Source organism: Pygocentrus nattereri, chromosome 17 (genome assembly GCF_015220715.1).
Source record: "Pygocentrus nattereri isolate fPygNat1 chromosome 17, fPygNat1.pri, whole genome shotgun sequence".
NCBI classification, from domain to species: Eukaryota; Metazoa; Chordata; class Actinopteri; order Characiformes; family Serrasalmidae; genus Pygocentrus; species Pygocentrus nattereri.
In genome coordinates, this window is record NC_051227.1 from 32,044,863 (window position 1) to 32,059,699 (window position 14,837).

Below are 14,837 nucleotides of genomic sequence, written 5' to 3' on the forward strand. Positions count from 1 at the left end.
AGTGTGTGTTGCGCTGGTAGGAGTGTATCAGGCACAGCAGTATTTCCAGTAGCTGTACACATCAGTACTGTGTTAAGAATATTCAACCAAACATGCCCAGTGAACAGTGGTCCTGTGGTCAGTACAGACCACTGATGAAGGACTGGAGGATGACAAACACAAAATGTTCATGGACAAAGATGAGCTATGCTTTCTAACTGTACATCTAATGAAGTGAACAGCATAAACACTCATACCAGCGCAAGAGCCACAAAATAGCCACTACCATCTGTCACATCGACTGTGTCCCTACATTCAGTGATATTGTACTAATTCTTGGTCATAATTAATATTTTTTAATAACACTTATGTTCCACATTCACTTACCACATTTTTATTAAATCACAGACACATCAAATCCACAGTTCTGCATATGTAACAGAATACACTTAACTCACTGCAATCTGCACAGTACTAGAAGTATAACTGTAAATCCCCAAACAACCTTCTTTTCAATTCCATTTCTCATTTCAAATGACTACAGATACAGACAGTTAAATGAAATGACACAGTTACAGAGTCTTTGAAAGATTTAAATTACTTTCATTTCTAAATAAGAAGAGGAATAAGTTGAATTCAAAATTAGTAATATCAAGTCATCATGTATGTTTATACTATACAATATTAAAAGCTCTTAAAGGAAGATTGGAAACTAATACAAACACAATTTCTCCAGTGTTATAATAGATATTCAAGTACTTTGATTAGTTGTCAGTCATCTCTGAGCCACTGAATCATTGGTCCAGAAGACATTACATGTAAATTCAAACTGCTCATGATTCAGAATATCAAGGCACTCTTTATCAGTAAACGGAGTATCAGACGGCAGTGTGCAATAGAAACGTAAAGCATAAAAGTTTCCTTTGACCCAATAAGGGAACATTTTGCAGTCTTCAGTCACGCAGATGTTTATTTTAAGGCAGCTGCAACCAACCAAGGTCCTCTGATCTGTGAAAACAGACAACCTGGTGTATGAGTAATAAGGTTTGGTATTCTGTGCTCACATTTCAGTCAAAAACATAACTTGACACTTTTGAATCCAGTGATTCAGAATCAAATGTATGGTCAAACAAGTTTCATTCAGGTCAGAGAAATTTATATAATCTTAAGCTACACACTCCATTTCATATCTCCATTCTTGCCGTTTTTCACTTTTTGACCTTTTGAAGACACCGGCTCTCCTTTTCAATGCATTAAAATTTAATGATGACTGGACCAACAGAAAAACTCCAAGTTGACAGTGAATAAACTATGATTTACATTAAATTCCACTGGTAGTTAAGACTGTTTTTTCCTTCTCTTGAAAAGTTTCCCTATTTAACATATTTTTGTCTGACAGTGATGACTTGCTCTTTCAACAGATCCTGATGGCTGTACCTAATAAGACAGGTGGACAGTATCTAGTTACAGATATTCATATTTTCAAATGATACTTATTATTACTCAAAACACATATGTCCTTATCAGGTAAATAAATCAGTTTTCTCTGAATTGTACATGTAGTATAATATATAGAGTATAATAAACTCTTAAGCACAAACCTATTTGACGTAGACAACATTCTCTGTATTATAACAAATGTGTACTTAATAAACCTCTCTAATGTGTCAGCTGTCATAATAATTGTTAAACAATAAAGTACAGCTTAGACTGAAATGATTTCATAAACTACATATGTAAACCAATTTCTCAGAGTTTAAAGTATTTTGAGAAAAACAATGTCATGCTGCAAAAAAAGAAATAGTATTAAACAATAAATTGGAATGATCTAGTTATAAAAATCATCTGACATAAAAGAACTATGAAAACTATTCAATCAGCAAGATATTGTCACCACTTTTCAAATATGTGGCATTCTAGATATTCATTTTATTAGTTCACGGTCAGTGCTGTATAGCATTCTCCTAAGCAGAAAAGCCTCTACAAGAAGAACTGAAACGCTCTTACTCTCTTCTCTTAACACACACACTGACAAAGACTTTCTATAGTACACTGTGCTCAGTAGAACCGACTGAACACCACTACTGCTTTTTACTAACACTAATTTCATAGGGCACTTTACACTGTTCCAGTGCTGCACTACTGCTCTTTACGGGCACTGATTCATAGGGCACTTTACACTGTTCCAGTGCTGCACTACTGCTTTTTACTAACACTAATTTCATAGGGCACTTTACACTGTTCCAGTGCTGCACTACTGCTCTTTACGGGCACTGATTCATAGGGCACTTTACACTGTTCCAGTGCTGCACTACTGCTCTTTACTGGCACTGATTCATAGGGCACTTTACACTGTTCCAGTGCTCCACTACTGCTCTTTACTGGCACTGATTCATAGGGCACTTTACACTGTTCCAGTGCTGCACTACTGCTCTTTACTGGCACTGATTCATAGGACACTTTACACTGTTCCAGTGCTGCACTACTGCTCTTTACGGGCACTGATTCATAGGGCACTTTACACTGTTCCAGTGCTCCACTACTGCTCTTTACTGGCACTGATTCATAGGGCACTTTACACTGTTCCAGTGCTGCACTACTGCTCTTTACTGGCACTGATTCATAGGACACTTTACACTGTTCCAGTGCTGCACTACTGCTCTTTACGGGCACTGATTCATAGGGCACTTTACACTGTTCCAGTGCTCCACTACTGCTCTTTACTGGCACTGATTCATAGGGCACTTTACACTGTTCCAGTGCTGCACTACTGCTCTTTACTGGCACTGATTCATAGGACACTTTACACTGTTCCAGTGCTGCACTACTGCTCTTTACGGGCACTGATTCATAGGGCACTTTACACTGTTCCAGTGCTGCACTACTGCTCTTTACTGGCACTGATTCATAGGACACTTTACACTGTTCCAGTGCTCCACTACTGCTCTTTACTGGCACTGATTCATAGGACACTTTACACTGTTCCAGTGCTCCACTACTTCTCTTTACTGGCACTGATTCATAGGACACTTTACACTTTTCCAGTGCTGCACTACTGCTCTTTACTGGCACTGATTTATAGGACACTTTACACTGTTCCAGTGCTCCACTACTTCTCTTTACTGGCACTGATTCATAGGACACTTTACACTTTTCCAGTGCTGCACTACTGCTCTTTACTGGCACTGATTTATAGGACACTTTACACTGTTCCAGTGCTCCACTACTGCTCTTTACTGGCACTGATTCATAGGACACTTTACACTGTTCCAGTGCTCCACTACTTCTCTTTACTGGCACTGATTCATAGGACACTTTACACTTTTCCAGTGCTGCACTACTGCTCTTTACTGGCACTGATTCATAGGACACTTTACACTGTTCCAGTGCTCCACTACTTCTCTTTACTGGCACTGATTCATAAGACACTTTACACTTTTCCAGTGCTGCACTACTGCTCTTTACTGGCACTGATTCATAGGACACTTTACACTTTTCCAGTGCTGCACTACTGCTCTTTACTGGCACTGATTCATAGGACACTTTACACTGTTCCAGCGCTCCACTACTGCTCTTTACGGGCACTGATTCATAGGGCACTTTACACTGTTCCAGTGCTCCACTACTGCTCTTTACGGGCACTGATTCATAGGACACTTTACACTGTTCCAGTGTTCCAGAGTTCCACTCCACCTCTGTTCTATTTATTATTCATTTGTTCTCGAGAGTGCAATCTGCATTCTTTCTGTGCAATAAGTCTTAGATGTGCAATATTATGTAACGCTGTCCAAGGAATGTGCAACTACAACTGCTACCTCACCTGTCTATTGTCTATTGACTGTTTTAGAATATATAGTTTTATAGTCCTTTTTTTCTTTACAATTAAGATTTTTTTTCTCCCCTTAAATCTGCACTTTATATATTTTAGCCTTCTGTTTAGATATTTTAGCCTAATGTTTAATTGTTTTGTATGAAGGAAGTGCTGTTGGATTGCCGCTCAATTTCGATGTACACTGTGCAATGACAATAAACGCATCTTATCTTAATTCTTACAGCTACAGCTTTCCTGAATGTTACACGATATTAGCATCATGTTTACATGCATGTGTTTTAGTTAAAGTTAGCTTTATATTATTAAAAATAGTGATTCCAAACTTTTAAATGGTGATCCAGAAGTTCTGAACGCTCGTGTCTATGAACAGGAGGCTACAGGACACTTACTCGGCTTGTGACTTTGTGATTTTCTTCCCTGTTGCCATTATTTCTGCCACCTTTGCCACAGCAGGGTCAAAGTTCAAGCTGGCTGCAGCTACGACGTCATCACCTCTGTAATGTGAATAAAGAAAAGATTCAAATACGACAGCAGTCACAAGACGTACTTAATTGCTTTGACTGATATGTTAACAAGTTACTTTAATGAATAACAATATTCTTCAATTACTTCATATAAAACGCAAGAAACTTTCTCTCATCAACGTTTCCTTTGAAAACAATGTCCGTGTAGCCTTCACCGTATCCTTGATCAAACAGAAAAGAATAGTCATTAATTAGGGAAATGAAAATGGGTCCCATGTTTCAAAGGTGATGTGAAACTCATTTTAATGGTCACCTGTATATCGGATACTTTTTCCCAGCAGCACAGTCCAAAAGAATGGAACCGAGTTGAGTTCAGTCTGCTTATTCAGCATGTTTAAAGCAGCAACTCTTCCTAATGATGAAAACAGAAAGTTATTCTTGTTCTATTCTTCACCTACTGTTTGTGCTGTTACTTGTTATGCTGCGTGTTTTTTGTGCTTGAGCAGACCGTGTGCTTGTGCCAGTTGCCAGTGTCCAATTTGGACCCTCTTATCCTCACGAATACAAAGAGGAAAAGACGCCACATCTCCAGCGGCGAAGACATCTGGAATGTTGGTTTTCATGAACTTCAGACAAAAGGGATCTACATTTAGTATGACAGTAAGCAATCCAGGGTACACATACCGCTGCGGCATGTGCCCGCCCCCCGGGCCCCGACGATGACGGCCGCGAGAGACGGCAGGAAGGCGGGGCCCGAACACCCAGCGGAGAGAACCGCGAGTGTGGAGGGGCGGAGCGCAAAGCCCGAGCTCCCTCGACTGACGCGAGTCACGAGAGCGACGGCGGGAGGAGGAGGACGCTGGTGCCGGTCACGAAAGGCACCACAGTCCCGAGCTTCGCCGCCCGGGCACCGCCCCCGGTTACGCAGTGAGGCCGAGGTGCCAGCTGGGGGCGGTAACGGGGAGGCGGAGCGGTGACCTCTCGTTCCCTCTCGGCCCTTAATGAGGGCTGATCTGACTGGCAGCGTCTTTTAAAAAGAGCTGAGAGAGAGAGAGAGAGAGAGAGAGAGAGAGAGAGAGAGAGAGACAGACGTCTTTTAAAAAGAGCTCTGTGTGTGTGTGTGTGTGTGTGTGTGTGTGTGTGTGTGTGTGTGTGAGTGAGTGAGTGAGTGAGTGAGAGAGAGAGAGAGAGAGAGAGAGAGAGAGAGAGAGAGAGAGACAGACGTCTTTTAAAAAGAGCTGTGAGAGAGAGAGAGAGAGAGAGAGAGAGACACTGCCGAGCTAGCTGAAGCCACTGAAAAGCGGCTAGTTTAGCGTAGCGTTGGTTCCTTGTGTTTAGTCTGTGTCTTTATTTTGGTGAATTAAAGAAACATGGCTGCTGCAACCCTGAACCCTGCCTCCAGCGTCCTCCTTGAGCCTGGGGTAGCACATGCGGTGCTACAACTACAGCAATCTTACCTTATCAACAACGACAGCATTTCTTGAATCCACTTCCACCGCACTCCCCTTCAGGAAATGAGAATTAGGGATGACCCCTATGAAGAAGTGGACAATCAGACATACAGAAGTGGTGCTACTCTAGTGTTTCAAACAAACTGTTACAGGAGCACGAGAGAAGTTCTTTTTACACAGTCTAATGTATCAAACAGGAATCATTATGGGGCCATTTGCTGCACCTGCATTTTCTATTTCTATTGGGAGCATGTTACCCTGAGCCCTAGTTAACGTTTGACCTTGTGCAAGATGCACTGACTTAGTCTAACTAATAGTCTTATCTATCATTAATACGAAGCACAAATCCAAAAGCAGTGGGGCAAAGCTTACTGTTTTCAAAACAAACAAACAAACACCCAAAACAAAACAAATGCTAAAAAAACTGTAGCTGGTTAAGTGACAAAAGTCAACTAGACCACTGACCGACAGATGAAAAGAGCTTTTCAGCAATACATAAAATGTCCCTATAAACCTATTAATGAACAGTGTTAGTGTTTGTTTTGGCCCTGCAGGTTCACTGCCCAGGGTTAGAAACGTTAGAAACTCTTGGGTTCAGCTCTGATAGCAAACTTTGCTAGCTAACCTCTCTGATGAACACCAAATCTTGTGTAGAACATAAACTGTGACCAACAGCATTAGTTTGTGTATCACAGTAAAAACATTTTCACCAGATTGGTGAGATGCAGCATGGGCCCATCACTGAACATGGACTCATGGATGCTTTGCTATATGAGAAATGTCCCAACTCCCAGCTGAAATGGTGATTGTTTCTCTCTCTGTGTTTGACTGTCTGTTTGTCTAGGTCTCTGTAGTTTAAGGAGAGTGGATTTTGTTTTTGTTTTTTTTTGTTTTTTTTCCAGCATAGGCATCCTGAATCAAAATAGTAGTGGGTTTTTGCACTTTGAAATGTGGGGGGTCAAATGCCAACTTTCCCCAGTGGTTCCAATGGCTCTGGTATGAAATCTTTTTATACATACCAATTCCCACGATTACAACATCTGCTGGGAGGACATCACCATTTTGCAGCACAATTTCCTTCACCTACAAAAACAACAGTTTATCACAGTGGCAGTGTGCTGTATTAGAGCACAACAATGCTTTCTGAATGCTGTTCACTCTTACCCTTCCCTTTACACCTCGCATCTCAGCCACATCACTGCTCATGTAGAATTTCACATTCTTCTCCTCCAGCATCTTTAAACAGAAGAGTTTTAGCAGAAGAACTGTTTCACAGCAGACGATTGAGACAGAAACCAAAGAAAGTCTCTGACCTTCATAGTCATTTTCCCAATATCTGGTCCAAGTGAAAACTGATAAGGAAATTTTGACTTTCCCACAACAGCTACACTGGCTGCTTTGTCAGACAGATACGCTGCCACCTCCATCCCTGGGATCAAGAAAGAAACGGTTAGTTTTAGACAAATGAAAACTATACTTTGTTTATCTTTTCTTTTACAGTATCATATATGTTCATGCAGGGCTAACATTACAGGGATGCAAACTCTACCTATGAACGATGTTCCAATGATAACTGCCTTTTTGCCCAAGCTCATCTGATAAATTCCAGCAGCATCCTTATAGCTCTCCAAGAGTTTCACATTCTCCATCTCAGCACCTGGACACTGCATGGCTCTAGCTCTACAGGATAAGAGGTTAGCTGTACATCACCATTACCTGAAGAAAAAAGGTAGCAGACAGACACAATAAATGGAACTGACCTGGCCCCTGTAGAGATCAAAAGCTGATCATAGTGCTGGGAGGTGCCATCATTGAATGCCACCGTTTTAGCCTCCGTGTTCACAGACACCACCTGTAATGGATAAGAACCAGTAAGTCTGACCAACGACAATGACAACATACTGTACCATGCAAAAGTCTTAGGCACCTTAAAAATATTCAAAAAAACTATTAACAGGGCAAGTGCTTATATTAAAACTAATAACACTGTGATAAATACAAATAACATTAATACATTAAGTAGTGATTTTATGTGTGCTACTGTTTGCCTAAGCATTTCTAAACCTGTCCTCGTGGCAGCCTGGTATTATTAGTAGTTACATCAAACACCTGGTTTAACAGTGATTAAGTTAAATCAGGAGTGCTGGTGGTGGAATCTAACATATTCATGTGAGAGCTGGGAACATCGAGGTCCCACATTTTTCAAAAACAAGAAATTCTGGTTACTTTTTCCTGCATTAATGTTTGTTTGCATTTATTCTAATGTTATACAGTGTTTTTTTTACAAACAGATAAAGTAAGCATCAAGATAAATGGCTTTGATAACTTGTTCAGGAGCCTAAGACTTCAGCACAGTACTGTACATTTTCTAGCTGCTGTCATCCAAATTCCTTATAGGAAAATCTGTTCACTCAGTGGTCATCTTCGCAATGTTGTCCTGCAGTTATTTCCAGCTATACAAGACCAGGCTATCTTTTAATAGGGAGAGACCTAAAAATTAGAAACTGAAGACCAAATTACAGTTCAAAGACATATTTGACATCATTGGTAAAAATCTGAATAAAAAAACTCCTAAACAGTTTGTAGCGTTTGGCTCAAAAAATGCACACATTTTTTTTTTAGTTCTTCTGGCTTTTGTGCTTGGGCAGATCACCAGAAAGAGGGCGGGGTGAGGACTTTCCTTGCTCAGGCCTCATTTTCTTAAAAAGCAGGATTTTCTCGCAACCAGGCAGCTCATTGAGAGTTACAAGCTTTCCCATTCATATTTCAACCAAGGTCTCTCTCATGACTGTCCAGTGAAAGTTTCTTTCTTTTTACTTACTTCCTTTTCTTTTAACACTTCAATGCCATGCTGCTGGAGGAAGTCACTTGGTCGAAGGAGAATTTTTTCAACCTCTATATTCATGGCCTACATAAAAGATAATAACAGAAAATAAGCTTTAGCTCAAGTCGTAAACAAAAAACAAAAATAAGTGAATTTTCAATCACTCTCCATTGACCAAGAACACAAAACTAAGCACAAAACTTAAAACTGAAATCTGAGTCATTCTCACCTTACTAAGTTTGGTCTTGTCAAGAGGTAGCTGCTCATCTTTGGTGACTATTATAATTCTCCCTCCATAGTTGTTCTGTCGGAGGGTCTCTGCACATTGTAAGGAAGCTGGACCTGTGGAACACCATAAACACATAAACATGGGGCATGAAGAAATGCAGCCCACTAACAATTATAAGTAGGGATGCACAATAATATTGGAATGATAACAGTATTGGCAGAAATTTTATTTAAAAAAAAGTCATCAGATGGATGTTTAGATTTTACTGATATTTCAAACCAATATTTAATGACTTATTTTATTGTACTCTGAAAGAGCAGAATGTTTAGGTGATGCTGTGATACTGCACTAAAATGACTGCATTGTATTCATTTAACGGCATTTTACTTGTAATCCTAAATAAGGAACCATTATCTTGATCTGCAATGTTAATCAATGTGGATATAATCTCAATTTTAACTTTTTATAAATGTTTATGTATCAGTCTCTACATTGGTAGATATGTAATAATATCGGACATCAGCCTCAACCCACAGTTCCCATTACAGTGTGTCCCTAGTTATAAGATAGGAACGTAGCTGATACTCTTTATATGGAATGGAATGAAATACTTTTCAAAATGGTATTTTTCATTATCTGGATGTACAGTGCAACTTTTAACTCACTAACTTTTATAAATGTATTTTTACCACCCAGTGCGCATGTAATTCTAGGAACAGCACTGGATATACAGGTTACATGCAGTTTCCACAACAGTAGGAGAGTGTTAAAGCTGCCAGTTTGACACCGAAGCTGGCAGTGTGTGTATGTATTCCAGGTTCCAATGTTTGCATCAATCTCAACTGCTGACTCACTGTGACTCATCTGTACTACAAATACAATTACCCGTTGCTGCCAAGTAACTCCAAACAATAGTGAACAAAAAAACGGAGTTAGTTACCTCCCAGATGCTTATGAATGCATATGACAGTTAAGGTTGTTTGCAAAAGTTTAGGCACCCCTTGTCAAATTGCATGTTTTTTATTTAAGGAAGGAAAATTGGCCGTTGCTAAAATTGTGTCTTCTCATATTTTTTTCCCTTCATATTTAGAAAAAAATTAATTGTGCACTAAAATGTACAGAAAATGCTTTTTTTTCCTTGTGGAGGATTTCTTGACTTATTTTCACTTAATTTAATTTGACCTTCAGCTTTTCCATATGGCTGTAGTTCCCAAATTCAATCTCAAAAATCTCAAATTACATGACTTTAACAGGATGTTTATAACATCAAGACATACAGAAGATATGGTCTAGCATTAGTCTCACCTCCTCGAGTGACAAGGACGGACAAGATTAGAAATGAGCAGATCAGAGGAACAGTGAAGGTGGAGCAGTTTGGAGATAAAGCCAGAGAGGCCAGGTTGAGATGGTTTGGACATGTGTTGAGGAGGAATAGTGGATATATTGGTCAAAGAATGTTGGAGATGGAGCTGCCGGGTAGAAGGAGAAGAGGTAGACCTCAGAGAAGGTTTATGGATGTAGTGAAGGTGGACATGGAGATGGTTGGTGTAAAGGTAGAGGAGGCAGTGGATAGGGCAAGATGGAGGCAGATGATCCGCTGTGGCGACCCCTAAAGGGAGCACGAAAGAAGAAGAAGAGTCTCACCTCCTCCAATCAGGAGCACGGTGTGGCAGACTCCAGGCACTCTGCAGCTCATTTCTTTAACACGCTTAGTCAACGTCTAAAATGGGAACAAACAGGTAAAGTGTTGAAACACAAACCAATGCAACATTGTAATTAGCAGATTTCTGTATTCCTTGTGTATCAAACATTTGATACAACCTGAGAGCTGGACAAACACAAATGAAGAAGGTATGAAACTAACCTGTTTACCTGCTGTCACATAAACTTTACCATCTTCAACTTTCACCTTAAAAAACAGAAGCAATGATGGTGTTTATGTGGGATGTACAAAAAGGGCTTTACACATTTAATGGAACAGGTTTACACAATTTCTTACACATTGTGTCAACTTACGCAATTTCCACAGTGTTAAACTTTTCAGACATACCTTGTATGTGGGCAAAGAGTCTAAACCTGGATATTCTTCAATATCTCCAGTCGTAGTGTTAAAACAAGCCCCATGCCAAGGACATCTGACTCTGTTTCCCACCAAAGCCCCTGTTCATTCAAACACTTAATGAACTTACAGAATTACTGATCGTAAGTAGAGATATCTTAAATCTGACTTGGCTTGAATTATAATGTATGAGTTTATTGAAAGACATTTAACTGATAAGTTGACCAAATGAATACAGCGCATTACAGTTTATGTGAATATAGCCTGATTTAGCAACAAACTATGCTCTCATTCATAGTGGGACTCATAAACGTGTGATAGGAAGCAGCGTTGATTAAAATTAATGGTCTGGTCTATTGTTTGTTAGTGGACACATTCAGCAGAGCAGAGCAATAGTGTACCTTTAATAAGGGGAGCTCCATAATGAGTACACAGACCACCCACGGCACTGAACTTGCCTTCATTACGAACCAGCACAATTTTGTGATGGTTGACCTCCACCTCTTTCATTCTGTAATGCAAAAAACAGTCATACAGGAATCTGCTGTCTGTCCAAGCACAAGATACTAACTGTAACATTCTGTCTTGCCCTGTCTCAGTCTTTGTTTTCTTGTTCCATGTGCTTATGTTCATTGTCTCCTCCCTGGTCCTGCTTTCTTGTTAACTGTCTCACCTGTCTGTTGTCTGTAGTCCCGCTCTCTCTTTAGTCCCAGGTGTTTCTGGTCTGTTCCATGCGTATTTATACCCCTGCCTTGAGTTTGCTTGGCATGTTATTCTCTCAGGCCCTGTTTTAGTTAACTCTCACCGGTTTTCTAGTTTCTTCACGTTCCTCTGTCTTCGGTTTTCTTTATTTCATTCAGTTGGGTTCTGTCTTTGTTTTGTCACCTTTATTGATACTGATATTGTGTCATGGATTTTTAATAAAACCAGGACTTGCATTTGCATCCTGCCCATTTGTCTCTCCCAACATTACACTAATGTACTATGGGTGTGATTTATTCAGTATATTCAGTAGCACTGAATATTGTGTTGTTGTATAAAAAATGTAATGTGGTAATCATATTACTGTCCATCCTGCAAGTCTGACTCCAGACACACCACTTCTGTGACTTCATCACACTGTGTTGGCCCCATACTCATTTTACCTGCACATACAATACACAAAATAAAACTCTTAACACCAGAAAATAAATCAAAGCAAATAAAAACAGCTGAACTGGAAAAGAAATCTAACATTTGTAACAAAGCATGAAACAAATGTAGTAGTAGAAAGACTGCAATAACAGGACACTAGAATTACAGGCATTTCACAGTAAAAATATGGGACTGAGAGTTATAATCTAATGCAAGGTCAAATGTAACTTGCATTTTTTATATAGTTAAACAATTTAATTACATGCTTTGGTCACATTGTCTTATTTTCATAACAGTGTGATTTGCTCATTGTGACAGCTATGTGACATTCCTCAAGATTCACATTGAAGACAAATATTTTCATCATAAATGTTTTTGATTACTGAATTCCAAGCATTTCTTACATAATCCCTCTTGATGGCTGCAACATAGCACAGTTGTGGAGCATATAACCAACTAACAGTGAGAGTGAGCCAGGCTAGAGGGCAGCGTCCGCACATCGGGTTACTTTCAACACAGTGTTACAACTACGCCACCCAAAATAAACAAAGATATGTTTCTTTTCTATAGTCAAATATTTACAGATGTATGCAAAAGACTGAAGACCACAATTTTTTTTTTTTTAATGAAAATACATCAATACATCCTCTCCAGGGAACAAACTTAAATATGGCATTTGTCTACTAATTTTATTGCACAATTTCTATTTATTTTCTAGTTAAACATTTTGTAGACAAACTAAACATGTGCCACTACTTTTGCTTTTTTTTGTTTTTGTTTTTTACACAATGTGTTAAATTCAGCAAATAAACAGTAATTGTGCATTAAACCATTCAAACGTGTGATCTCGGTAGGGAGAATTATTCACTAAATGAACACTCTTATGCAATTAATTAATTAGCAAACCCTGAAATGTATTCAGCTGTGCTCGTCTGTTCCCTACTGATCTAGGATCAGCTTCTATGACTGAAATCAACATAAATATGAGAGTGATCTGACCTTAGATCAGCGATCCTGCTCAGAGATGCTTTGTGAACATGAGCCCAGGGTTTGGAGCAGCAGTGATCTACAGTCAGCCGTGATCATGAATGTTACAATTACAGGAGAAACCTGATCTGAGGTCAGTCCGACTCAAACCTTCTTGGGAACTCAAGAACCGCTAGTTTAAGTGAACAAAAGGCTGAGACTGTGAACTAGGAACTGAAAATTAGACAGCCTAACAGGGAACTACAGAAAACAGAATCACAATAAAGTCTTCAGAGGTGAAGGCTGAAATCAGGGAGGATCTAACTAGGTGACAAAAGTTTTACAGGTGTCAGGGTGGAAGGGGATGTGTCACACCATCAAGGGGGTTCTGTGACTACTGCCTAGCAGTAGCAGATCAGACCAAATAAACTTTATTGTCCCAGATAAGGATTACTGTGTTGGTTATTACAGAACCACTTTAAAGATATAAAAAAGACACATATAAGTACAAACGTTTAGAAATTACCCACAGTTCAACTTCGAAAGTGTTCTAAATTTGCAAAAAAAATTCTAGACTACCAGTCTACATGAGATAACCGCAGCAGCAGCTGCTTCTCTCTAGTTTAATTACCCCTAATTACCTCGGTGCTTCTGGTGAGCCTCCTGCAGCAGGACTCTCAGTAGTCGATGATTTCTTCCAGTACTCCCACACAACGAGACAGGTCTGTAAGTCCAACAGGTTCTCCTACAGATCAGAGGAGCTGAGAGACGGGAGATTAGTTTCCTGAGCAGGGTGCTGTAGCTAAGTACGTGCCACTGACTGCTCAAACCCGCAGCTGATACTACAGCGTCTCATAGTAAAGCCAAACCAACAAATTATTCATATACCGGCTGCAAAATACATCGGAAGAGAACCAACCAGTGCAGCTAAATGCCAGTGGGCTATATTTGCGTAGGCAACGGAACAGTTACACAAATCCTGCGATCTATATAGCATATACAATGACGTTTCCCTGAAGTTATAATTTATAGATCGGATTTTTTACGCTAATCTGCGTTATACTTACGCGCCTGAACACTTCCTCCGCGTTGCTCCAGTGAATTAACCCCACGATAGCTAAACTGATATTCCTTCAGTTTGGATACAGACTATGGTTTAAGTTAAAAGGTTATATGTGCATCTCTCTGAGAAACTACCTGTCTGGCTGCTTATCTCAGCTCAGTAAAAACGCCACCACCCATGTCACATTTCAACAAGAGCTGCGGTTGCCACTGGCAACCAAACGTAGCGACGTTCATAACAGGTACATCGCTGACGGTCCATGACACAGCAGACTGATGTGAGCGAATCACGGCTGTGTTTTTTTCCCCCCGCCTATTTTCTTATCAGCCCCGCTCTCCTATGTAAGGATTGGCTAGAAGTTCACGGCGGCCCGTTTGAGTCTGAAGCATTAGCCAGTCTTACCGCGGAACGGGAGACGCCAACAGCCAATCCTAGCGCAGGGAGGCGGGATTCATCGGAAAACGGGTGGGAAACAAATAAAATGCTCCGGTATTGGCGTCATTTCAACGTTCATTTCGAAATACAAGTGACAAGATACTTTTTGTTCATTTTTGTTGTATTGAATTGTTTGTTGACTTTTTACTTTTAACAACTGAAACGTTAAGCTACACCGAAGCAGTTACAAAACGACTTACGCAAGCGTATTAGACCACCACAAGAGGTCGCTAGAACCACGAGGAGGGTCGGAAAATTACTTGGTGGCCAATCGGAAGGCAGGATACACCCTGGACAGGTCGCCAGTGTAGATCACAATAATATCACACAATATATATATAAAAAAATTATGCTTACATTTACAACCAAGCAGTCTACGTCTGTACTTTCACTGAAGTAAG

At 40.0% G+C, this 14,837-nt stretch overlaps 1 protein-coding gene across 8 annotated transcripts; it reads right to left on the minus strand.

Annotated features, from left to right (window-relative positions):
- Nucleotides 1-350: 350 nt before the first annotated feature.
- Nucleotides 351-14,268, minus strand: aifm4 (apoptosis inducing factor mitochondria associated 4). 8 transcript variants are annotated; one of them, XM_017694896.2, is made up of 20 exons: nucleotides 14,136-14,268; nucleotides 13,580-13,699; nucleotides 11,905-11,983; nucleotides 11,240-11,349; nucleotides 10,830-10,939; nucleotides 10,644-10,688; nucleotides 10,424-10,499; nucleotides 8,780-8,892; nucleotides 8,548-8,634; nucleotides 7,487-7,578; nucleotides 7,276-7,406; nucleotides 7,040-7,155; nucleotides 6,891-6,962; nucleotides 6,746-6,809; nucleotides 5,733-5,809; nucleotides 4,784-4,901; nucleotides 4,589-4,687; nucleotides 4,421-4,496; nucleotides 4,201-4,305; nucleotides 351-987 (listed from the first exon to the last, which is right to left on the minus strand). In XM_017694896.2, the coding sequence occupies exons 3-20, from the start codon at nucleotides 11,976-11,978 to the stop codon at nucleotides 954-956; spliced, it is 1,599 nt and encodes a 532-aa protein (XP_017550385.1). In that variant the 5' UTR covers nucleotides 11,979-11,983; nucleotides 13,580-13,699; nucleotides 14,136-14,268; the 3' UTR covers nucleotides 351-953. The 8 variants fall into 8 exon arrangements, 6 of the variants coding, with proteins under 6 accessions (XP_017550385.1, XP_017550383.1, XP_037402239.1 ...); XM_017694894.2 differs by having other exon boundaries at nucleotides 14,006-14,268; XM_037546342.1 differs by having other exon boundaries at nucleotides 11,512-11,983; nucleotides 14,006-14,268.
- Nucleotides 14,269-14,837: the final 569 nt, after the last annotated feature.

Coding starts and splice junctions, on each gene's coding strand:
- aifm4 (XM_037546341.1), bottom strand. CDS start 11,471: ATGAACATAAGCACATGGAACAAGAAAACAAAGACTGAGACAGGGCAA. Junction 7,407..7,486: donor TTGATCTCTACAGGGGCCAG/GTCAGTTCCATT, acceptor CTTATCCTGTAG/AGCTAGAGCCATGCAGTGTC. Junction 4,902..5,732: donor ATGCTGTCGTTGTTGATAAG/GTAAGATTGCTG, acceptor TTTTGTCTGAAG/TTCATGAAAACCAACATTCC.